The sequence below is a fragment of the Podarcis bocagei genome, assembly GCF_964188305.1.
Source record: "Podarcis bocagei genome assembly, chromosome: 8".
Taxonomy (NCBI): Eukaryota; Metazoa; Chordata; class Lepidosauria; order Squamata; family Lacertidae; genus Podarcis; species Podarcis bocagei.
The window spans coordinates 8,669,951-8,694,660 of record NC_138133.1 but is presented as its reverse complement, the minus strand read 5'-3'; the positions used below and the strand labels follow the sequence as shown (position 1 = coordinate 8,694,660).

The 24,710-nt window shown below is 44.2% G+C and overlaps 2 protein-coding genes across 3 annotated transcripts in view; one reads left to right on the top strand and one right to left on the bottom strand.

The window, feature by feature from the left end:
* LOC308593913 (uncharacterized protein) overlaps nt 1–14,126 on the bottom strand; it is a 31,388-nt gene extending 17,262 nt beyond the window's left edge. The window contains exon 1 of the transcript XR_014011078.1: nt 13,257–14,126. The gene's annotated coding sequence lies outside the window, so the exon portion shown is untranslated. The remainder of the gene's footprint in view (nt 1–13,256) is intronic.
* An 863-nt stretch (nt 14,127–14,989) lies between these two features.
* ICE1 (interactor of little elongation complex ELL subunit 1) overlaps nt 14,990–24,710 on the top strand; it is a 43,086-nt gene continuing 33,365 nt past the window's right edge. Inside the window, exon 1 of one of the 2 annotated variants that reach the window (XM_081206127.1) lies at nt 14,990–15,139. In XM_081206127.1, the coding sequence (XP_081062253.1) occupies nt 15,047–15,139 (93 nt within the window). In that variant the 5' untranslated portion in view covers nt 14,990–15,046. The remainder of the gene's footprint in view (nt 15,140–24,710) is intronic. The other variant, XM_081206125.1, reaches the window with a different exon arrangement.

Sequence of the window (24,710 nt, the reverse complement as noted above, 5' to 3'; positions counted from 1 at the left end):
GAGCCAGGGCTATGGACTGTCTGGTTCCGAAGTGCCCTCTCCGACTGTATGAAGCCCAGAGCAGAGGGTGATGAAACAGTTGCTGAGACGGCAGGATTGCCGGTGGCAGAAACCTCATTTTGAATCAGACCGGACATGGGTTAGAGCTCAACGTTGAGCCTACCAAGTGGCGACGGCAAAGAGGACTTTCTATTGCATCTGCAGAAAATAGCAGAAGGAGACTCTTTCAGGTGGTTTGCAATTTAACAGAGCAACCTTTGTTGAATCCCGACAAGACAGAAGTACTGTTTCTGGGGGGCAGGGGGCGGGCGGGTGTGGGAGACTCTCTGGTCCTGAATAATAATAATAATAATTTTTTATTTATACCCCACCCTCCCCAGTCAAGGCCGGGCTCAGAGTGGCTTACAAGCAATAATAAAAACAAGATGAATGATTACAACTTTAAAACAAAAATAAAATACAACATTAAAATAATGGAACATTAAAATATTAAAATGTAGCCTCATCGCAGGAGGAGAAGGAAAAGAAAAAAGAAAGAGAGGGAGGGAATCAAATTGGCTCCAAGCCAAAGGCCAGGCGGAACAACTCTGTCTTACAGGCCCTGCGGAAAGAAATCAGATCCTGCAGGGCCCTGGTCTCATGAGGCAGAGCGCTCCACCAGGCCAGAGCCAGTGTTGAAAAGTCCCTGGCTCTGGTTGAAGCTAATCTAACTTCCTTAGGGCCTGGGACCACTAGGGTGTTGTTATTTATGGACCTTGAGGCTCTCCGTGAGGCATACCAGGAGAGGCGGGCCCGTAGGTACGAGGGTCCTAGGCTGTGAAGGGCTTTAAAGGTCGAAAGCAGCACCTTAAATCTGACCCTGTACTCCACCGGGAACCAGTGTAACTTGAAAAGCACTGGGTGAATATGCTCCCATGGCAGAGACCCTGTGAGGAGCCTCGCTGCAGCATTCTGTACCCGCTGGAGTTTCTGGAACAGCTTCAAGGGCAGCTCCACGTAGAGCGAATTACAGTAATCAAGCCTGGAGATGACCGTCGCATGGATCACTGTGGCCAGGTCATGGCGGGAAAGGTAAGGGACCAACTGCTTGATGTGGCGAAGGTGGAAAAATGTCGCCTTGGCTGTTGCTGTAACTTGCGCCTCCATGGAAAGGGAGGCGTCAAGGATTACACCCATACTCTTAACGGAAGGCAATGGCACTAATTGGGCCCCCGCAAGAGAAGGGAGTTAGTCCCTCATTCCCATGTCATCCTGACCTAGCCATAGGACCTCTGTCTTTGAAGGATTTAGTTTCAATCGGCTCCCACGAAACCATCCAGCTACAGCTTCCAAGCATCTGGTCAGTGTGTTCGGGGCCAAGTCGGTGTGGCCATCCATCAGAAGATAGAGCTGAGTGTCATCAGCATGTTGGTGACAGCCCAGCCTAAAACTCCGGATAATCTGGGCAAGGGGGCGCATAAAGATGTTAAAAAGCATCGGGGAGAGAATTGCGCCCTGCGGCACTCCACACACCAAGGAGTGGCGCAACGACATTTCCCTCCCTAGTGCCACCCTCTGTCCCCGACCAGAGATAAAAGAGCACAACCAGTTACGGGCTATGCCCTGTATCCCCACGTCTGTGAGGTGGTGGTCCAGAAGATCATGATCGACCATGTCAAAGGCTGCTGACAAATCTAAAAGGATCAGCAGTCCTGACCCGCCTCGATCCAGTTGTCTACGGAGATCATCTGTTAGGGCAACCAGAGCCGTCTCCGTCCCAAAACCAGGACGGAAACCGGACTGAAATGGATCTAATGTCGATGTTTCCTCCAGAAACCTACCAAGCTGTTCAGCAACCACTCTCTCAATTACCTTACCCAGGTATGGAAGATTTGAAACTGGGCGGTAATTGGATAGGTCTAAGGGATCTGATGAAGTTTTCTTTAAGAGTGGACACACCACTGCTTCCTTCAGTTCCCCTGGGAATGTCCCGGTGTCAAGGGACAAATTGATAATTTCAACCAGGGGGGTCCGCGCAACATCTTGACACTCCCTAATCAGCCAAGACGGGCACGGATCAAGGAGGCAGGTGGTGGGCCTACCAACTTGGAGGAATCTATCCACATCAGTAGGGAGTATCCGATCGAAATGGTCCAACACTGGACCTGAAGTCAGTCGAGGAGCCTCCAGTTCAGTCACTGTATCTAAATTGGCAGGGAGGTCACGGCGGAGCAACAGGACTTTCTCAGCAAAAAAGCTCGCGAATGCCTCACAGCTGTGGGTCGAATTTGTGCTTAAATTTGGTTGTCCTCCTAAGGACGTTATTGACCTAATTATTCTAAAAAGTTGTGCCGGGCGAGAGCTAGCGGATGCAATGGAAGCTGCAAAGTAAGATTTCTTAGCAGCTTTCATAGCCATCTCATAGGCTTTCATAAGCGTCCTATACAATGTTCTTGAGGCTCCGTAACGAGTCCGTCGCCATACTCGCTCTAGCTGTCTGAGATCCCACTTCATTTTCCAGAGCTCCTCAGTAAACCAAGGGGCCCGGTTTCGACGGGGTTGCAGAATGGAGCAACTGTGCCCCTGAAGGAGCAGATGCGCAGCCCTGGAGTAATTTTGGACTCACTGCTGTCCATGGAGGTGCAGGTCAATTCTGTGTCCAGGGCAGCTCCACCTGGTACGCAGGCTGAGACCCTACCTGCCCGCGGACTGCCCTGCCAGAATGGTGAATGCTCTAGTTATCTCCTGCTTGGACTTCTGCAACATGCTCTACGTGGGGCTACCTTTGAGGGTGACCTGGAAACTACAACAAATCCAGAAGACAGCACCTAGACTGGTGAATGGGAGTGACTGCCAAGACCACATCATACTGGTCCTGAAATACCTACATTGGCTCCCAGTACGTTTCTGAGCACAATTAAAAGTGTTGGTGCTGACCTTTAAAGCCCTAAATGGCCTCGGCCCAGTATATCTGAACACTCTCCCACCTGATGTCAAAATAATAAACTACCCTCTGATGTTTAGAAGACATTTGAAGTCAGCCCTGTTTAGGGAAGATTTAAATGACTGAAGTTTTAATGTATTTTTAATTTTTTGTTGAAAGCTGCCAGTCAGTGTTGACAATACTGAGCTACATGGACCAATGGTTTGACTCAGTTAAGGCAGCTTCCTAGGTTCCTATGTTTCAAGGCAGAGATAGATTTTAAAGGACATTTCCTCCACACTGAGGTTGACCCCTCTTCCTAGATAGTAAGCTGACAACTGGATACCCACATCTGCCTTAAACCATCTGCTGTACCCATCTCTGTTAGGATGCCTATGTGTTCTGTGTGCGGCTTCCCTTGGGACTGAGCTGGAAGATGCAGTTAGGGCAGAATTCTGCAGCACGATTGCTGAAGGAGGGAGGCCTGGTCAGCATGGAGTGTCTGCACTCAGAGATTGGCACTGGCCAAGATCAAGGTAAAGCCCTTAACAAATAGGGACCCAGATTCAGGTAGGTAGCCGGCTTGGTCTGACGGAGTAGAAATATATTTATATAATAATAAAATTGTCCAGTAGCACCTTAAAGACCAAGTATGTTTGTTCTTGGTATGAGCTATCATGTGCATGCACACTTCTTCAGATAGTGTTATAATGGTAATAGTAGACCAGTTTTCTGTGCTGTTTTAAGGATGGCTGAGAATATATATGGAATACTTTGAACACTGAACTTCCACATACTATCTTCAGATAGGGACCCGTTTACCTGCAATACCTGCCCTACTTATTGCTCAGCGCCTGATCGTTTCGTGTGGCAGCACCTGCCCTTGGGAACTCTCTGCCACTTGAGATCAAGCAGGCGCCTGCGCAAAGCGTTCCCTGCTCAGAGACACTTAGAAAGCTGAGGCAACCCGTTTTAGTATTTTAACTTTTGTTATGTTTTAAAGCATGGTTGTGATTTCTTCTCAATGCTTTTATCTTTTTGTAAACCGCGTTGAGGGTTTTTAAACCATCGGGCAGCGTGTTCATTTTATGATAGACAACGAGGTGCTCGGGCCTTTCTCAACCTGGGGTCTCCAGGTGTTTCTGGACTACAACTCCCATCATCCCCTAGCGAGCGGGCCCAGAGGACAGGGATGATGGAAGTTGTAGTCCAACAGCGCCTGAGGGCCGCAGCTTGGGCTTGTCCAGTCCGGGTCCCTAAACGGGGCGCGCGCGTGAGGGAGCCCGCCCTCACTCACCGAGGCCGGCGGCGAAGAGGAGCAGCAGCGCCGCCGCTAACAGCTTCATGGCGACGCTTCGCTCTGCGCCCGCCCGCCCGCTCTAACGGTCCCGCCTGGAACCGAGGCCCGCGCGGCGGCTGCCGAGCTTCGCGCGCGCGTCAAGGCCAGAGCTGAGGGGCGGCGAGGCTCCGAGAGGACCGCCCGGCCGCCCTCCTTTGCCGTGGTGGCGGCGTGTTCCTTGGCGAGGAGGGCCGGGGATCCTCCGGGTCAGAGGGCGAAGGGACGGGGCCGAGCTCGACTTCGACATTCCTTCCCCGCGCTCGCTCACTCATTCACACGTGCGCGCGCGCACACGTGTCTTTTGTGCCAACCCCAACCTGCAAGAATGCGGGGCCCATGTCAAAAGAGACCAGGTGACCGCCAGACACGCGTCTTCTTCCTTGACTCGAGTTCCGTGGGGTTGACTCCCGTGCCCATAAAGGGCAGCTAAATAGTGGTATTTCGGTATTTTATTGTTGTGAACCACCCCAAGAACATTTCTCATTGTACGTCGTGTAAATATTCTGAATAAAACCAACTCGGAGCAGCACCCCAGCTGAGGGAAGCATCACGCACACAAAGCAGATAGACAAACAGACACATATTCCCGTGTAGACCAAACAGATACATCCCCATCCTTGTGTTTCACACTCCTGACTTTCTTCAGTGGAAGTTTGCAGCAGCCCAATATATTTGCTCTTCTCTGAGCAGTGGAAAGTTCCCAGGTGTGGTGCCTACCCAGGTTTGGTTTCCTTTGGAAGGAAATCACTGGAGACTTACTTGTGTTTTGTAATATTTGAGCTTATTTACAAACATGCAGGTTGAGGATAAGTGCAGGAGGCCCTGCTGAAGCATTCCAGTAGACAGCTAAATACCCCTGTCCCTGAATGAGGTATCCAGAGGAGATGGCCAGCACCATAAGATACTGTGCGCCCAAACACAGGGCTAGCAGACTCCAGGGATTAATCGGCAGCCCGTATGCCAGCCGTTTCCTTCTCTATAATGTCTTCTTGGAATAATTTAGGGTTTATCAACATTCATCTTTCCTCCGCTCTTTCCTGGCACAGCCCACAATTTAAAGCTCTGTGTCTGAGCACCTGTTTCTAGCTCTGGAGCAGGCTTCCTCAAACTCGGCCCTCCAGATGTTTTTGGCCTACAACTCCCATGATCCCTAGCTAGCAGGACCAGTGGGGTGGGAATTGTAGTCTCAAAACATCTGGGGGGGGCGAGTGTGAGGAAGTCTGCTCTGGAGCATTCCCTCTGAAAACACACTCTTTAAAGCCCAACTGAAGCAAATGTCAATCAGTGGAAAACACAAATGGATGTTTGCACTGATTCAGCTTTAACAAGTGTTTTTCCCCCAGCAAAGTGCTCTGACATGGAGCGTTAAAGCGTGAGCCCCGGAGCTCTGCCTGAAAGAGTGGGACCAAAGATACCATAAGTGTTGCTGAGCCCTTAGTTTTCAAAGGAAGAGAGAGGGTCAGCATCATCAAAGGGCAGCCAAGGGGAAAGGGTGAAGCAGGATGTGTTCAAGGGGATGAGTAAATGGTGAATGGATGCAAGAAATAACAAGACCATAAAATAAAGCTGAATTTTTCATAAAGTGACGAAAATAACTGTTTACTTGGCCGTTTTCCTATGCCGCAAAGGCTGAAATTTCAGTTCGGTGCAGGAGGGTCAAGATATAAACTGATATGCATGAAATTTTAAATATAGCTATATAATCTCTATTGTAGTAAGTTAAGACCTTTGGAGCAGGCATTTTTTTTAAAAAAAAAAAGTTTTTTTATGAGCCGCCTTAATGATTTATCATCCATTCCCATCAAAACGTCTTGGTAATAATGGTCACATTTCTTTCTTCCCTCAGCATTGGTGCACACTATGGCAAACAGGGAAAGACCCTGCACCCACAGAGTAGACATGGTCATCTATTAAAAAAGAAGAGCAGATGAAGATTGTTCTTTGACAGAAGTCATAGTCATCCGTGTAGACCTGTGTCTTGGGCGGATCCAGTAATTCTAGGCTCCAGTAATCCAGTAATCATGTGCCAGCCCTCTTCCAGGCCTCCAGTGCCTAAGCCAAATCCAAACTACAACTGGAATCAAGAGTTGGTGGTCCTCACCAAGGCAACCAGGAAAAGACCAAGGAGCTACAGAGTGGACTTGGTCATATGTTAAAAAAAGAAGAGCGGATGAAGATTGTTCTTCGACAGGAGGCATAGTCAACAACTTGAGTAGGAATCAGTGAGTTGACATACTATTTGTTGGGCATTCATCTTGATTTGCTTGCACAAAGCTTATGCAGAAGTTAGATTATATCTGGACTCTATAGAGCAATCTGAATGACTGAGCACTTTAATCCACTTTAACTGCACCAACCTAAATCTCCTGTGCACACTTGAATCCCTCCCACAAAATACCAACAAGGAGGTGGCCAGAGAGAATGGCAGCTTACCCAGACTGGTGCTGGGCTGCAACTAGGTGGCTGGCAGCTGGAGAATTCCTATGCCGGCCACTTGGATTGGCAGGCTTTCCCACCATCCATTTATTTGATTCCTGACAAATACAGCCAGGCTAAATAAAAGGCTTCCAATTCTTCCCATTGTACTTGTATTGTTATTTACGTTTAACGCACAGCCTTCTATTACCCTAATTTGTTTTTGTGTACTCTAACAAATTAACATTTGCACATTGTATTTTACAAGGATCAGTTTAATTCTGCAAGGAGATTGTTATTTGGACAATATGTTTTTAGGTAATCTTTGAATATTTTCTTTTATTTACAAATTCAATGAACGATTGTATAATAATGCAAATTCTTGTATTGTATCCCCCCCTTTCTTGTCTTAATCTTTTCTTTTCTTTTTTATTGAATTAAAATACAAATATATAAACATACATAAAGATAATTAAATAATAATAATACAGCCAGTCTAAGTGGGCTGGGCTTCACCCCAGTCTGCCCCCAGCCTATAAAGGCTGGCTGTGCCCAATCCCAGTCGGCTGAAGAACATCCCTCCTTTCCCACCCTATTCAGTAATACTGTGGGCTTTGTAGGTTGACCTTTTGCTTCCTAGGGTACTGTGTTTGTGGGCCCTGCTATGGTTCTATAATGGTTGCTGTTTTTGGAACCGGGAAGCAATTGGCCTGCAAACAGATTGGCCCCATCTGCAGGTTTTGCTTTCCTCATAGCAACAATCACTATTTGTTGCTATTTGTTGTTAATATCAGTTGAAAATATTAATATTTTCCTTTTCTGGTGGTTAATCTTAAAACAGGGGTCAGCAAACTTTTTTTGGAGGGGTCTGGGTCACTGTTATCCACATACTTCCAGAACCACCTTTTGTGAATCAAGAGCAGTTTCCCTTCTTTACCTGGCCTCATAGTCATTGTGGATTAGCAGGAGATGCTGCAGAATAGAAAGGAGATGCTGCTCTGCGTTGACTCATTAACTTGCAGGTTTTGCCTAAGCCTAATCCAACCTCCACCTGGAATCAATAATCCACAGGGTGGACATGATGAACATAGCTGTCAAGCGTCCCTTATTTGGCGGCACAGTCCCTTATCCCAGCGCCATGTCCCGCTGCTGTCCCTTATTGATGATGTCCCTTAAATAAGCTACTGAAGGTAATGGGGCCCTTTCTATGTCCAGCTGTGCTTTGTCAACAACAAATTGTTGCTGTTTTTTGTGTTGAATATATGCTATATGGTAATTTATGGACCTAATAGGTATCTAAAGCCATTTGCACGCAACAAAATATGTATTTTATCAAAGTAATTGTTGATCCCTTATTTTGGCTGCTGATCCCTTATTTTCGAGGTTGCTGGTCCCTTATTTTCAAATCTGTAAGTTGACAGCTATGATGATGAACTTCATGAAGAATTTGTAGTAATTTCCAAAGGTGCCCAGGGTGGACATGGTCTTATAATCCTCTTCAACAACTGAAATGTCCCCTGTGCACCAGATAAGCTCAATATAAACTTAATATAAGATTGTGATATAAGCTGACACCCCTTCCTTGAATCACTATCTATTAAATACTGTTAAAAGTTAAGTACTATGACAAATATGAACAGTACATTGTTCCAAAATAATTATGTCAAAACATGGGTTGAAGTTTAAAAAGATATGTCAAGATGGGACAAGTTAAAATTGTCATTGCTGGACAAAATTTCAGTAATAAAAATGAATGTTTTGCCTAGAATGATGTTTTTATTTCAAACAATACCTATTGTGACTAATGATTTGTCGAAGAACATCCATACCTTCCTACTCTATTCAGTAGTCCTCTGGGTTTTGTATGCTAACCTTTTCCTTCCTGGGTTACTGGCTTTGCTGGAGTTCTATAATGGCTGCTGTTTTTAGAGCTGGAAAGCAATCTGCCTGCAAACAGATGAAAAAAAAAATCTTGATTGAAAGTTCAAAAGTACATCATAATATGTGCACTAAACATGGTGAGACACAAACAAAAAAGAGAAACAGAAACAGAACCCCGTGTAGAAAGGAAGATAAAACTGGGGGGAATCCTAAACTGTATATTTTACAATGTTGTTATTGTACTTCACCAGATCTTAACCTATTACGGTATTTGTAAGAATGGATTCCAAAAATCACTGAATTTGTCCATGGCAAATCTGTGTTTATATGCAAGTTGTTCATATGTTGGAATTTGTATAAGTCTTCAGTCCAATCACAGACGGGAGCCACATTACCCCTATTACATCTCCAACAGTTAAATACCTTTGATAGCCCTTTTTAAACAAATGTAATGGGGTCCAGTATATTCTAAATATTTTGTTGTTGTTGCAGGAGCCTCAAATTTAAGTCCAGAGACACCCTTGTTATGTTTTTTTAATTTACTTAAGCACTTATTTATTTATTACTGTTTCATTGTATTTTATTCTTGTGAATCGCTTTGGGACGTTACGTTACGGGAAGTGATCCGTACACTTAATAAATGAAGCTGACAGGTAGTTCCATATTTGGTCTTGGTTTGAGCAGACCTGCCAAGCCATAAAGTTCATCAGGTGGCCTTGGGCAAGTCATGGTCTTTCAGACTAGTTTCTAGACTTCTTTTGACTATGAATAGAAAATGAGAAATTCATGAGCTCATTGACATAAGAATGGGATAAAGGTACCCCTGCTCGTACAGGCCAGTCTTGACAGACTCTAGGGTTGTGCGCCCATCTCACTTAAGAGGCCGGGGGCCAGCGCTGTCCGGAGACACTTCCGGGTCACGTGGCCAGCGTGACAAAGCTGCATCTGGCGAGCCAGCGCAGCACACGGAAACGCCGTTTACCTTCCCGCCAGTAAGCGGTCCCTATTTATCTACTTGCACCCGGGGGTGCTTTCGAACTGCTAGGTTGGCAGGCGCTGGGACCGAGCAACGGGAGCGCACCCCACTGCGGGGATTCAAACCGCCGACCTTTCGATCGGCAAGCCCTAGGCGCTGAGGCTTTTACCCACAGCACCACCCGCATCCCTAAGAATGGGATATGAGATAGTAAATATGATTATTGTTAATAATTATTTGTAGAGCAAGCATGGGGAACCTTTAGCAGTCCAGATGATGCTGAACTACAGCACACATTGGCCATGCTTGATGAAGCTGGTGGGATTTGTTGTTCAGCAACAACTGAAGGATCTAAGGTTTCCCACAGCTGGGAAACAGTGAGTTGCTTTAAATATAAGTACTATCATGTAGCTTGATTTTGGAAGACTGTGTGTAGTTGCAGTTGTTGCACATACCTGGCTGAAATCCCACCTTAAGACATTTTGCTGCCTGTATTGAAGTCCAAATTGTGTGTGTGCGCACACATACACACCAGCTCAGGTGTACAAAGTCTTGCCTCACCATTCAGATACAGGAATTCCTGTCTTCATGTAATCCTCCCTGCTCTTGCCGGCCAGTTTTGCCAGGCTACAATACAGTCTAATCCATATTTATTTCGGTAAAATCCTGTTGAAAAGAATGGGACTTCTAAATAAACATGCATACGATCGGACTTTATAGCAGCTATGCTATTCAAGATACTTATGCATACTTACCGTACTTTGTAGTAAGTTCCACTGGACTCAGTGGAACTTACTTCCATTTAATCATTCAGATAATCAGAGTCCAAAAGTTTATGTGCAACAGAGACATGGAAATGTGCTATCAATTAACACATTCAGTGTGATTCCATGACAGATAAATGACTGACATATGAGGGTAGTCTCAGAAGCAAAAGCAAGATGGAGACAGCAGTGTGCCTGCTTTTTGAAGTCTAGCAAAAATAATCCCCACATGGAAAGTTTATTCTAAATATAATAAAAGTTTCAAGTCAAGTTGAAACTTTGCCCCATTCCACAATGAAATTTTTACAATTTATTCTCCACACATCTGACGGCATTGCCCCAGCCCCTTTGGGCCACTTCCAGCATATATAGAAACATAATAAAACATTAAACTTTTTTAAGAAAAACAAAACACCTTCCCTATACAGGATTGCCTTCAGACGACTCGGGGGTCGGAGAGCTCCATACCTCCAACATTTGTCCCAATGAAAATAGGGACATCCTAAGGAAAAGGAGGACATCGGGGACCAAATCAGAAACCGGGACGGCTTCTCTAAATCAGGCACTGTCCCTGGAAAACAGGGACATACGGAGGATCGGCTGTGTATGCCATGCTGATATTCAAGATGATGCCATTCTTTTTTTCTTTTTTTCAATAATTTTTATTAACCAACCAATCAAATCAAATCACATCACATAAATTCCGAATTGCAAAGCCGAATTTTAAATTTTTGTTGAGGGGACCCATATTTCAAGTTCCGGAGGGGGGATTCTGATCATCTTCTTGCTACTGCGTTAATATCCAAATCAGTCCAAATAAAGTTCATAATTCTATCCAGTCTTATCTTGCTGTTTCCACATCTCATCTTGTTCGTATATTTTTTTATTTTTTTCTTTATGATCTCTTCTGATAATCTCCTTAAGCAGATAAACACCAATTATATCCTGTGTGGATTTTTCCGTTCGTCCAATCCTCATATCGAGATGGTTTCCATATATCATCACTTTCATAAATAACATCGCTCTTTCCATCATTAATCTCAGGATTTGTCGTTCTTAAGTCCCACTGAGGAGTCTCACCCACAATATAAAAACAGCTCTTTTCCTCCTCCCAGACTCAAGTCCTCCGACAGAGCTTGCCAACATGGCGACGGTATTTTTAACTGTGTCATTCCAAAACTCTTAAATTTTCCACGCTTTTCTTAAAACATGCTTTGGTTAGAAAATTTATCTCCACACAGCCATAAATCCACAGCTTAAGTCATTAAAACGGCATTTCTGACTTGTGAGGGAGGGGGATTCTTGTTTAATCACATAGAGGAAAGAAAGGCAAGTTTTTTCCCCCTCCCCCATCCAGTCCCTTTGCCATACCGAATCTTGGCATATCTTCTCATGATTGATTCTTGTTCCTCTGACTCGTCTTGTTTATCAGAGAGCTCTTCAGTTAGCAGTCTTTACTCCCCCTCCTTCCTTGAAATATGTGCATTCGCTTCTTCCTAATTGTTCCTTTTGACGTTCTTGCAGCTAGCAGCGCGGATCAGCGTCCAGGAGCACCGAGATCCACAGGAGGGCATTCTGCCTAGTGCCCCCATCCCCACAAATTCGGGGGTGGTATAGGGCACAGCAGGCAAGGTGTAGTAACGTTCCACTCGCCCACACTACCCCTCCATCGCCTGACTCTGCTCTCCGGCCAGTTCAGGTTTCTTGAGTAGGTTGGCGAGGGAACTTACTTTTCTCAAACACAGACTGAAATCACACCGGTAAGGCTGCCACCACTCCCTTTATTTCAGGGGAACCCAGAGACACAATCCAGGGAGAAGAGTGTGTCCAATTAACCTGGCAATCCCCCCCCTCCTTACAAGCTGCATCCACAGGCTTGCAGGCAGAAGTTCACTCGGTAAAGCGTGACTAAGCAGAAGGCTTGGATTTAGCTATTCCCCCGGAAAAGGCACAAATACCAACAGGTTCTACTATAAAAGTTTATTTTAAAAGAAAAACCAAAAACATGTGGAAAAACCACAGGCACATCTTAGGAGTCTTACAAACATAAAAATAACAACGTTGTACATTATAACTAGCTTTTACATACCCACAAAGGAACAGACTTAGAGCAGAGAGAGTCCTTTCAAGCTGTTGCGAAATGGAGCTGTTTGAGGATTTCCATTTCAAAAGGACGAAACGGCTGCTAACGATGGAAGTTACAGCCGGGCATCTTTGCGAGTTGCAGAGCAATGGCATAGAGCCTCGAACAAAACATCCCTTGATCTTTTATCCACAATTCTGACTTTGCGTCGTAACTTTTGGCCAATCAAGAGTCTTAGTTTGATCAGCTCATTCTTTTGCAGCTGGGTCAGTTTTAGGTTTGAACCCTTAATCAAAGGATCTTCCTCCCACCTGTGGAAATTAACCAGATCCCCAATTCTCAGCAATTTGAAAACAAACAACCTCCGGGAAGGAGGAAGAGATTCTTACCACCAGCCCAGGTGTCAAACCTTCTATTAATCAAGGACCCCTTTCCTCCCATAAACCTCTCATGGCAAGGAGCCAGAAAGTCTGGGTTTTAAAGATACACAACTCCCTTTCCCAGGGTCCTTATGGCTGACAAAGTACCCACAAGGCCACATTCTTTCACTTGACCAAGGAATGATTTTTCTAACAATGATAACTTCACTACACAAGGGCAGCCCCCCCATAACCTTTGGGGGGTAGGGAGGCTATTTACTCCCATCACAGCCTCCTAATTACCTCGTGTGGGTCGGAGAGGTGTTATTGTCAGCCATCTTCCGATGCGCCCCTAGTGGCCCCTCCAAGATGACGCCATTCTTAATGGGCAGCAGTAGCTGCAGCATTGAGCTCATACACAGCTCACGTTGATACCCACAAATTGGCCTGCTTGGATGGTACCTTATCTGTGAGCTTGGGGGGCTGGGCGCAGAGCCCAGAAAGGGGAAAGAAACTGTTATGTACTGAAGTTCTCACCTTGGGCCAGCAGGGGGATACTGTAGATAGTTCAGGTCCACATATGCAAATAAGGGATCGAAAGTGACGTTCAGTGATTGGATAGCTACAGAAAATGGTTATTGTTGCGTTCTAGTGGAGCTCTATATAAGCAGGCTGGCTGAACCCTTCAGTTCAGTTCTGTTCTGGCCTGTGAATAAAGAAGAGCTGTTTGAAGAATCGCTTTGTCGTCTGATATGTTCACCCACAGCTTAACAGAAACGTCGGTAATCTTTGGGGTATCAGCCACCACTTGCGTTCTCATGTAGCATATGCTGTTCTACGGTATAAGGAATGTATCCACAAATAGCTTCATGAACAAAGGCACTGAACATGGAACTCCTCACACGCCCCAAGGCACTGAAGAGGGAGCTCTTCACATGCTCAAAGACAGCCCCTCTCCTTGCTGTGGAGTCTGTACTATAGGGGCTTGTGAGCAACAGGTACTTTCTCTTTAACAAAGCACTAGAACTTTTGACTGTGTCGACCACAGCAAACTATGGCAAGTTCTTAAAGAAATGGGAGTGCCTGATCACCTCATCTGTCTCCTGAGAAATCTGTATGTGGGACAAGAAGCTACAGTTAGAACTGGATATGGAACAACAAATTAGTTGAAAATTGGGAAAGGAGTACGGCAAGGCTGAATATTGTCTCCCTGCTTATTTAACTTATATGCAGAATTCATCATGCGAAAGGCTGGGCTGGATGAATCCCAAGCCGGAATTAAGATTGCCGGAAGAAATATCAACAACCTCAGATATGCAGATGACACAACCTTGACGGCAGAAAGTGAGGAGGAATTAAAGAACCTTTTAATGAGGGTGAAAGAGGAGAGTGCAAAATATGGTCTGAAGCTCAACATCAAAAAAAGAAGATCATGGCCAGTGGTCCCATCACCTCCTGGCAAATAGAAGGGAAAGAAATGGAGGCAGGGAGAGATTTTACTTTTTTGGGTTCCATGATCACTGCGGGTGGTGACAGCAGCCACGAAATTAAAAGACACGTGCTTCTTGGGAGAAAAGCAATGACAAACCTAGACAGCATCTTAAAAGCAAAGACATCACCTTGCCAACAAAGGTCCGTATAGTTAAAGCCATGGTTTTCCCAGTAGTGATGTATGGAAATGAGAGCTGGACCATAAAGAAGGCTGATCGCCAAAGAATGGATGCTTTTGAATTATGGTGCTGGAGGAGACTCTTGAGAGTCCCATGGACTGCAAGAAGAACAAATCGATCCATTCTTAAGGAAATCAGCCACTCTCCTTTCTTTACCTTTTTGGCCTGCCGGCGATCCCGTCCCCAAACTTTGGCACCCCGGTCAAAAAAAAAAAAAAAAAAAAAAAGCGAGAGTCGCGCGCGGCATGTTGGGATTTGTAGGCCGCTCCCTTGCCGGCTCCTTGGCAACGAGGGAAGTCGTCGCCATGGTTTCCCGCCTGACCTTTCCTAGTGCCTTGTCCGAGGACAGAAACCCCTTCACAGCGGAGCATCTAAGGGCAGAGTCCGTTCAGCGAGTGGCTGCAGAGGCTGAGAGAACCATTGTCGTTCTGTCCCTGGAAAAGCCTAAAAAATATATTCATATATCGTTTTTGTTAGGCAGCGCCATGGACAGCTTTTCCACCAGGACGCGGGTGGTGGGGACCTTTCCCGCTGGGCGTCGCGTCGCGGGGCGCCCGGAGAGGACCTTCCTTGCTTCTGCATCCGGATTCCGTCACTCGTGCCGCTGCCGCCCGAGGCTGGTCGGTGACCGGCGACGGATGGGCGAAGGCGGCAACCATGATGCCCGGGGAGACCCCGCCCGCGGCGGCCGCAGCGGGGATCGCGGCGGAGGCGGCCACGGCCTGCGCCAACTGCGGGGCCCTCCAGCAGGTAGGGAGCGAACCCGGGGGGCTTGTGGTAGGCTTCTGAATTCAGTCCGGTGCCCTGAAACGTGCCTTGGGGCATGTGAAGAGTTCCCTGTTCAGTGCCTTTGAGCATGTGAAGAGTGCCCTGTTCGGTGCCTTGGGGCATGTGAAGAGTTCCTTGTTCGGTGCCTTTGAGCATGTGAAGAGTTCCCTGTTCAGTGCCTTGAGACATGTGAAGAGTTCCCTGTTCAGTGCCTTGGGGCATGTGAAGAGTTCCCTGTTCAGTGCCTTGAGACATGTGAAGAGTTCCCTGTTCAGTGCCTTGGGGCATGTGAAGAGTTCCCTGTTCAGTGCCTTGGGGCATGTGAAGAGTTCCCTGTTCAGTGCCTTGGGGCATGTGAAGAGTTCCCTGTTCAGTGCCTTGGGGCATGTGAAGAGTTTCCTGTTCAGTGCCTTTGAGCACTTGAAGAGTTCCTTGTTTTGTGCCTTTGAGCATGTGAAGAGTTCCTTGTTCGGTGCCTTTGAGCATGTGAAGAGTTCCTTGTTTTGTGCCTTTGAACATGTGAAGAGTTCCCTGTTCAGTGCCTTTGACCACGTGAAGAGTTCCATGTTCAGTGCCCTGGGACGTGCCTCGGGGCATGTAAAGAGCACCTTTTGGACGTGCCTGATTAGGAGCTGCTCACATACTCTTGCATGTGTTGTGCGAATGCTAGACTTCCAGGCAGCTTTGGAGCTGGAGCAACATTGATGCCTCGGTGTGTATTTATTTCCCCCATCAAATCTAATTCCCCGCTGTTTCACGAACTTCGAAAGCAAGTGTCACTTTCCACATATTATTTTGCTGTGTGGTCTGTTAATAAAAGAACGTACTGTGGAATGATGTATAAAAAGATTGTTTGAATTGAATTGTTTTAGTGAGGGGAAAGCACATTAGTTAAATTAAAGTGGACTGTGGCTAAATCAGTCTATCAGGTTTCGATAACATTTTCTGTTAGATAATGAAGTTTACATTGTGGTCTGTCCTAAGCAGCCCAGTAAACATTTTTGAATATGTGTTTATTCATTTGTTAAGACTACTTTGACTTGCTTGTGATCTGCCCTTATTTTGTTTAAAGGGCCTATTGGTGATTTGAACTTAGAGGATTGGGTAGGTTTCTTGGTTATTTTTTATATTGTTAGTCATTCCCTGAAAATAAATATAGCTTTAAAATATGTGTGTGTGCAGTGAGAAATACAGCTGTAAACTCCTATAATCTAAGGAATCTATTTTGGGTTTTGCTACTGGGAATACAGGACTAAAATAAGCCCCCCCCCCCAAAAAAAAGGGAGGGGGAAACTATTAGTGCTGTTGTAAACAAAAACAAAACTTATTATCTCAGCCTTATTGTACAGAACACCATATACCTCATAAAATTAAGTAACAGCAAACTTTTTAATACACACAGTAAGGTTGCAGTCCTAAATACACTTACCTGGAGTAAGCCCCTTTAAACACATTGGGACTTGCTTCTTAGTTAACACTTTCAGCCTGATCATTTGCATATTCTGCTAACAATAGACAAAGTCTGCTACCCTAAACTCATATATAATTACTTTATATGCTATTCAATTTTAGTAAGTAATATATCTTTGAAATTCTAGTATAACTCAATACCATTTTCCTAATTGCACCATTGTCTGAAAGAGCCATAGCTTCCTGAACATAAAGGTTTTAATGTGATCATTGCTTCCCATTGCTGTGACTTTAAAATTCATTTGTGAAATTCCATTGCTTGCTGCAAAGTGAGAACGAGTGAAAGAACATATTTGTGTTTGTGCATGTATATGTCAGCTGAAGGAGAAAGCCTTCTGAGGTACAGTTTAGCATAAGAATTTGTAGTACAGCTCACCTCCACTGCATCCTATTTTTCCTTCATCCCTTAATTGTAGTTTGTAGAATATCACAACTGTACAGTGTTTGCAGGTACGTTACATCACCTTTTCCTCCACGTTTTGCTGACCCTTCAAAGGATTCTCTTCCCCAGGACCTTATGCTACTTGTTCTTCCATAGCAAATTTTATAGGAAGCCTGTCTTCATTGACAACTCTGGGAATCACCACTGTATAACAGGAAGAGGGCAAGCTGTCCATACCTCAAATAGAAGCTGTATCCAAAATGCTAGAAAGCTGCAGTTTGGCTTTGAGGTTCTTTCATCTATCATATTTGATAAAGTAAAGGTAAAGGGACCCCTGACCATTAGGTCCAGTAGTGGCCGACTCTGGGGTTGCGGCGCTCATCTCGCTTTATTGGCCGAGGGAGCCGGTGTACAGTTTCCGGGTCATGTGGCCAGCATGACTAAGTCGCTTCTGGCGAACCAGAGCAGCACACGGAAACACCATTTACCTTCCCGCTGGAGTGGTACCTATTTATCTACTTGCACTTTGACGTGCTTTCGAACTGCTAGGTTGGCAGGAGCTGGGACCGAGCAACGGGAGCTCTCCCCGTTGCGGGGATTTGAACCGCCGACCTTCTGATCGGCAAGTCCTAGGCTCAGTGGTTTAACCCACAGCGCCACCCGCGTCCCTCTCATATTTGATACCTCACTGTAAAATATGAGTTGATGGATGGCATAGCTGATCACTTGTCTCAGTGGGAGATATATAGGCATGTGTCTTCACATTCTCAACTGTTTTTCATATGAGCGATCTGGGTATTTATTTTTTTTAAAAAACATATTCAGGTGCTATAGAATTGTTCTGGCAAATTGTGGATAAAGTAAGTTATGAGGCATTCCAGGAACCTATTGTAGTCCTTAGCCGATACCAGGTTACTTGAGAGGCTGCCTTATACACCCAGTAGAACACTGCAGTCTGCAAGTCTCCTTCAAGTCCCAAATATCTCAGAAACCCTCTCCACAGTAACTCACAGCAGGGCTACCCCTGTTCTGTGGAGAAGCATTCTTGTTGAGACAGGTACCCAGTATCTGCACTTTTCAGAAGCAGCTGAATATGATTTTTGTTTCAACAAGCTCCCCAAACTTTGTGAGTGTCCACTTGCTAAGATTTAGTCTCATTTTAAATATATTTGTTGTTCTTGTGTTTTTAACTATTTACTGTAGTTCATAAAATTTATACACTGCCTCATTGTAAAAAAAACCACACACACAAACCAAAGCAGTTTACAGAAAGATAACACAATAAAATCAAGAATAATTCATATCCATGCTTTAAAAGATACAAAAGTTAAAAAAAACCAAAAATGGATTAAAATCACCTCAACTTTCTAAGTATCTGGGTAGCCTTGTCTAAAAGAGGAATGTTTTTAGCAGGCGTGGAATTTGTAAATGGTCTTATCTTATGTGTAAATTGCCTTGAGACAGTGATTTAGAAGGCAATTAATAAATGGTTGTTGGCATCTGACTCAGGAGGCAATGGATGCTCCTCCAGCGGTGAAGTCAAACTGCATCACCAAACTGACCTCCCCGGAGCACAAGCCTGGGCAATGTGTATGGGGGGAGCCTAGATGACACAACCCTTGTTGATGGGGTCCAAACAAAAGCAGAGCAGTACGTTTGGCACCAGCTTAGGTGCAGGAGTTGCCGGAGCATAGCTGTCAACTTTTCCCTTTTCTTGCGAGGAATCCTATTCGGTATAAGGGAATTTCCCTTTAAAAAAATCCTATTCGGTATAAGGGAATTTCCCTTAAAAAAAGGAAAACGTTGACAGCTATGTGCTGGAAGGTAGCAGACATGACACCATCCAACTGTATTAGGGTCTCCACTCTGGATTTGTGGAGGGTTTACTCCTTAGCCTTCTCCTGATGGTATCCCACAAGGCAGCAGAGGTTTAGGACCAGTATTTTCTTTCTCCTAAATAGTCTACCTTCCCAGGTTGAGGAGCCCCATCTGCCCCTCGCTTCCCTCTACAGCATGTGCAGAAACCATCTTCTTGACTGTTGGACCCGTTATTGGTCTCATCCACACAATCCGCCAGAGCATGCAGGGGAAGTCCCTAACTCACAGAGGGTTTGAGGCCCATTGGCTCCCCTCACCTGGTTTAGCTGGCCAGCTGAAGCCGTTTCCTGGGATTGTGGCCGCTGTCCCATGCTGGCAGCTTCTAGGAGATACAGGTGAGAGCTGAGTACAGGGTGGGGACCAAAGGTGGACAAACTACCCCAGAAGGAACACAACATGTCCTCCCCTAGCTACACCTCCCCTAACAACCCATACACCCCAATTAATTTATTAAAGAATTGTAATAATAAAAGATTACTACCAATAATAATAGTGGTATGTTGCAAGGGTGATTTCAGAGAGTTGGGGAGGAAAAGATAACTAACCCAAGTCTATAAAATCAAGTGAGCACCACCATAATCCGATATGTATATTCAGAAGTAAGCCCAGTTGAGTTCAATGGGACTCAGCACTGGAGAAGTTGCAGTAAGATCACAACCTAAGGCTGTAGTTGTAATCCCACTTACCTGAGAGTAAGCCCCATTGGAATCAGTAGTATTTACTTATAGGTAGACATAGTTAGGATTGTGCTGTAAGAGACTTCAAAGTCATTGTGGGTAGCTCACTGAAAATGCTGATTTAGGGCCGCGAGTCCTTTAAAGAAATATGCAGCGGAACTTGTCACAGAAGGTAGAGGGAAGAAAAAAGAAAAGGATCAAGACGATTGAATAATTCAAACCCAATAAAATTTGGATGGAACTGCTTGAGATAATATATACAAGTAGGAAATGTTTATGGGCTCACTTCCTGCTCACGCATACCTATTTCAAGGATTTGTAACACATCAACAATTTGAAAGGAGAAGAAAGTATCTTCCAATGAACAAAGTCTTCCCTACTTAGTCACCTGGTGATGATTCTTACTTGCTGTAACCAAGCCGGCAAACAGTGATCTACAAGCCTGCCTGAATATGAGCCATATAGTCACAAATAGCTTTAAAAACTCTATTGTGATTGCTTGTTGCCTTCATACTTGAAAAAGAAGGTGCCCACAACTTCTAATCCATCTTGTCCCTGACATTTTGAAATATGTTTTAAACCACACTGTATGATGCTGCTGAACAAATAGATTTCAAATCCCTCCCACATTCCGTTTAAATTGATTTTACTTAATTCTTAAAGATGCTCAGGTTCCAAGTTTCCCACCAAATGTTAGGAAACCTGTTGAGAATTGGCCAGGAAAGGAGCACAATAACATAACTGCCAGCATCAAAACTCGATAACGACTCTTCCCCACCAAACTCTAAAAGTGTGGCAAAAAAGATGAGCTTTTGCCTGGTGTCTAAACTGTTACGGCTAAAATCTGGGTGCGGGGTTACTCTGCCACCCAGCTCATCGGACTAAGTCCGTGGGTCCCTGCGGAAGAAAATGAGCTCAGCCGGACGCAGGAGCAAACTGCAGAAGATCCAAGTTTATTGCGCAACAGGTTCAAGGCGAGATTGAACCCAGAGAAAGGGGTGACATGAACTTTTGAAATTTCCCTCCATATCCCAGAATACAGTGCATGAAACGTCACGAATACATTATGGGAAGGTTGGGTTTCACAAGTTACATCATGAATATACTTTACACGTCATGAATACATTATGAAAAGGTGGGATTACATTAATTAGCATTTTCGGATGAGGGAGGGGGGATATGCGGAGCGGGAAATATACATAGATACATATTTATTGAGTACTGGTGGTGGCAAGACAATGGGTCAGAGATAAGCATCGTCTGCCACCTAATATTGCCTAGAGGGAAGGTTTGGCGAATTAAGAAGTTCCTGCGTACGTGACCTGCCGCTTCGGGGATTATGGAAGTAGGGATAGCATCATGGAGTCCACGGGGAACTGAGTTGAATGACACTGAGAGCGAAGAAATCGGAGTTACGGTTGATTTTATATCAATTTCTAAAGATTTCAATGATTTCAAACCCATTCTGTACTATAGGGCAAAAGCAGAAACAGAATGGATACATTGTAACAGGAGGTCCCTGGTTTCGGATCCATTGTTCTCGCCGTGGGGGGGCCGTCAGCAGCTTGTCAGGGGTGAAATGAGGTGTGCAGGAGCTCCCTGAGCTAGCTTCTGCAGGACGAATGCATGGCTGTGATTGGCTAAAGCGGGGCCATAGGAATAAGCGGGGCCTCGGATGTTCCTAGAAGGAAGGGGGAAAGGAGCCCCCCCCCTTCCGTTCCGTATCAGTCCCCCATTCGGAGATAGATTTGCATTAAAGTTCTGTAAGAACTTGCAAATCTTTTCTCCGCACCCTAAATCTCGGTGAATGGGATGTGTGGCTTTATGCAAACCTGAAAGGGACTTGCAAGCCATGCCTCTTACGGTCATTTGCAAGTATAGCAGTGCAGGTAGCTGCATATAGGGTATTATATAAAGAACACCTCTTGTATTTTGTTGCTAAATTACTTGTGGCATTCTCAATAGTGTTTTGTGCTTTACACCTAGCAGGAAGGTCTGATGACTGAAAAATGCAGTTGGTGTTTTGTCCTTCGCCATTTTTGTGTATTTCTCAGGTGTCAAGCTAGCTCTTCTGTGGTCTCACACTGACATAGTGCTACAGCAACACATCCTGTCTGTTGAATCCCCTCAGGGCTTTCATTTAACCATGTTGCCTGGCATTCACCATAGCTGGCACAGGTTTGGGCATCTCGTGAGGGAGAGGTCTTCGCCTTGGCCTTCCTATGGGATTCTATTATAGGCTGTGGTTTTGCACGCATGGGGGTTGCTCACTTGCACTTAAAGGACCAAAAGGCTAATTGCAGCCTGGATACACGTGCCCAATTCAAACTGAGTCCAATTTGAATTTATCTTGCCCCATGGTTCTCAACTCTTCAAACCAATCTGTTAAAAGAAAACCATTCTTAACAAGGGCAGTTGTCCAAATAAGTCAATTTAACTCTATAAGGGATCATTCCTGCTAAACCAAAGCATATGCACCTTCATGTACCTGGTGTTTTATGGATCCAGAAGCTTGTCCTTGGCAAAACGAGGTTTAACACACTTTAAAATGGATAGGGAAAGTTGGCGGTGGAACAATTAAATGTGGTTATAAATTGATCTAAACATTGGACTACACAATAGTGTGAGCTATTAGAAAGTATAAAATGCATGAGAATTCTCCATTGGTGTGTAAGCAATTAGACATTAAACATAAAAACAATTACACACAAAAATTGCCCCCCTTTGTGGAAATCACACTGTCAGACACATTTCAACATTCTTACATAATAACACATAATACAAAACAAACTAATTAAATATCAGTTACATATCTTGACACAATTGTGATCTTTTATGCATGTATCTTTTGAATCCTGGAGCACAGTCTTAAGGTTCAAAAGTGAGAAAATGTCCTTGCAATTCAACTCCTCCCCTTAGCCATGAGGGGTTGTTGCTGCTTTTCATCATTGCACATCTGTAGAAGTGATATCCTGTAAGGGGCAGGGTTTTGGGGCTTAAAGACAGTTAGAAAAGGGAGGGGGCAAAAGGCGAAAAGGATGTCCTTCGGTTTCTGTTGGAAGTTGCAAATAATAAAATCTTAGCGAATTAAGCGTTTCATTCATTCCAATATTATTATCACATTTTCCTATAACTACTGTTATTATCTGCCAAGTTTGTTTGCTTTCCTTCACTTTGGAGGGAAAGAGAACTGTAAAAAAAATACAAGGTTAAAATAATAATGAAACACACACAATGACTTATGAGGAACGAAAAATAAATAAATGCTAAGACACACAATTTTAAGAAATCTGAAGTAACAATGAAAATAAAAGAGTGTTTCTTGATGTGACAACATCGGCTAGAATGTTAATAGGACAATACTGGAAAATGACTTAATACCAAGGAAAAAATGAATGGCAATTTAAAGTTGTGCAAGTACCTTGCACTAGCCAAAATGACAGAATTAATAAGAGATGCTCAGGCCGAAGGTAAACAAGTACCATTCCACAAACAATGTTTGGTTGTGCTTCGATTAACTTCATAGACATCATGGAGAAACGGATTAAATAAATGAAAACAGATTATTTGTAACTTTAAAAAAGTGTCAAAGCCACAAAGAGATGGAAGTCACTAATATAGCAGGGATTCAGACGTGTTTCACAGAACAGAAAGAAAGTTGCTGTGGGAGGAAAAAGGGACAAGCACTTTGTTATCGGGGTTCACATATCCTGTTAAAAGGGAAAATTATTTCATGTGAGAAGCCTGTCAGGAAATGCTGTTCCTAAAATTCCCATTGAGGGGGGAATGCTTTGATATTTACCTGTGAAAAGAATTTGGCATGTTAAGATTTGGAACCTGGAAAGCTCTTGACTTTTGATGGGCTAGTTTTTGTTGTTGTTGTTGTTGTTTTTTGTAGCCTTTTGTCTTAAGTAGCCCCTGGAGCAAAGACAGATTAAGGGTGATTTCCCTCAATGGTTCCGACTTCTCTTTTACATTTGGAAGAAACCTCCTCTCCCTCCTTACAGTCCCCCCCCCCGTCCTCTCTCTCTCTCTCTGTTCTTTAGTTGATCTAGCCTCTGTGCATGTGCAGAGTTCATGTCTCAGCAAACCCTTTGTACCATTGAAAATGTTGCATCCTTTGGCTAAATTAACATTTGAATAAGGGAAGGGAAGGGTATGGAGTAGATTTTGAAAACAGGGTTTGATTTTAAACAAAAAAGAGAAACTCAGCAATTTAAGTATTCACCAAAGCTAGGGATTTCAGCCCAAGCAAACGAGACTGCTTCCTTTATGTACAGGGAAGGGCTAATATCCCTCTGGCCATTCGCGGAACAATCAACCGCTCTCTTATTTATGAGTAAAAATGGCCAGGGAGTTAGAATTCATAGGATTTTTTTTTTAAAAAAAACATTCTCAGTCATTTCGGCCTTACCATTTGCAGACAAATGGATTGGTCAAGGCTAATTCTACTTGATTATCCATTTGTATGTGCTTAAACTTTGAGTAGACTTTTAAGTCTGATTTTTGTAAATAATAGACAAAATGATAAACACTGTAATCACTTAAATGCCTGATATCACCAGTTCTGCTTCAAACATCATGGCTTTCACCTCTCATCACACCTTTTAAAAAACAAAGAGCCAACCTGGGCTGAATTTCAACTCATCAGCCACAAATTGGGAAAGTTGAAAGGGACCTGGGGTCATCTAGTCCAACCCTAAAATACAGGGTTCGTAGCAAGATTTGTACTACCAGAAACACACACATACCTATAGAAATTATCTTTAAAGGAAGATTGAAGTTAACATTTTTCCTAAGATAGGGAGAGGATCTTTTATAAAGCAAAGTTAATTCAATTGATATAACCACTCACAAATAATTACAACAGCCATAGATTTGACAATTTTGTTGAACTTGCAGAGCAATAGTAAGCCTAATCTATGCCCCCCCTTGCAGTTTCCTTTAAAGGAAGCTTACTCAGGAGTAAATTTACCTGGCACAGAATAAGAAGGAGAAGGGGGAAAAAAAAACCCTGGAAGAGACAGAATGAAACAAGGGGGGGGCATTTTCTAATAAAAAAAAGCCAGGAAGTCTTATAGAGACTGATATCAGGAGCCTTACAATAACTCTTCTGTCCAACCAAATCAAAGTTAAAACTGGACTC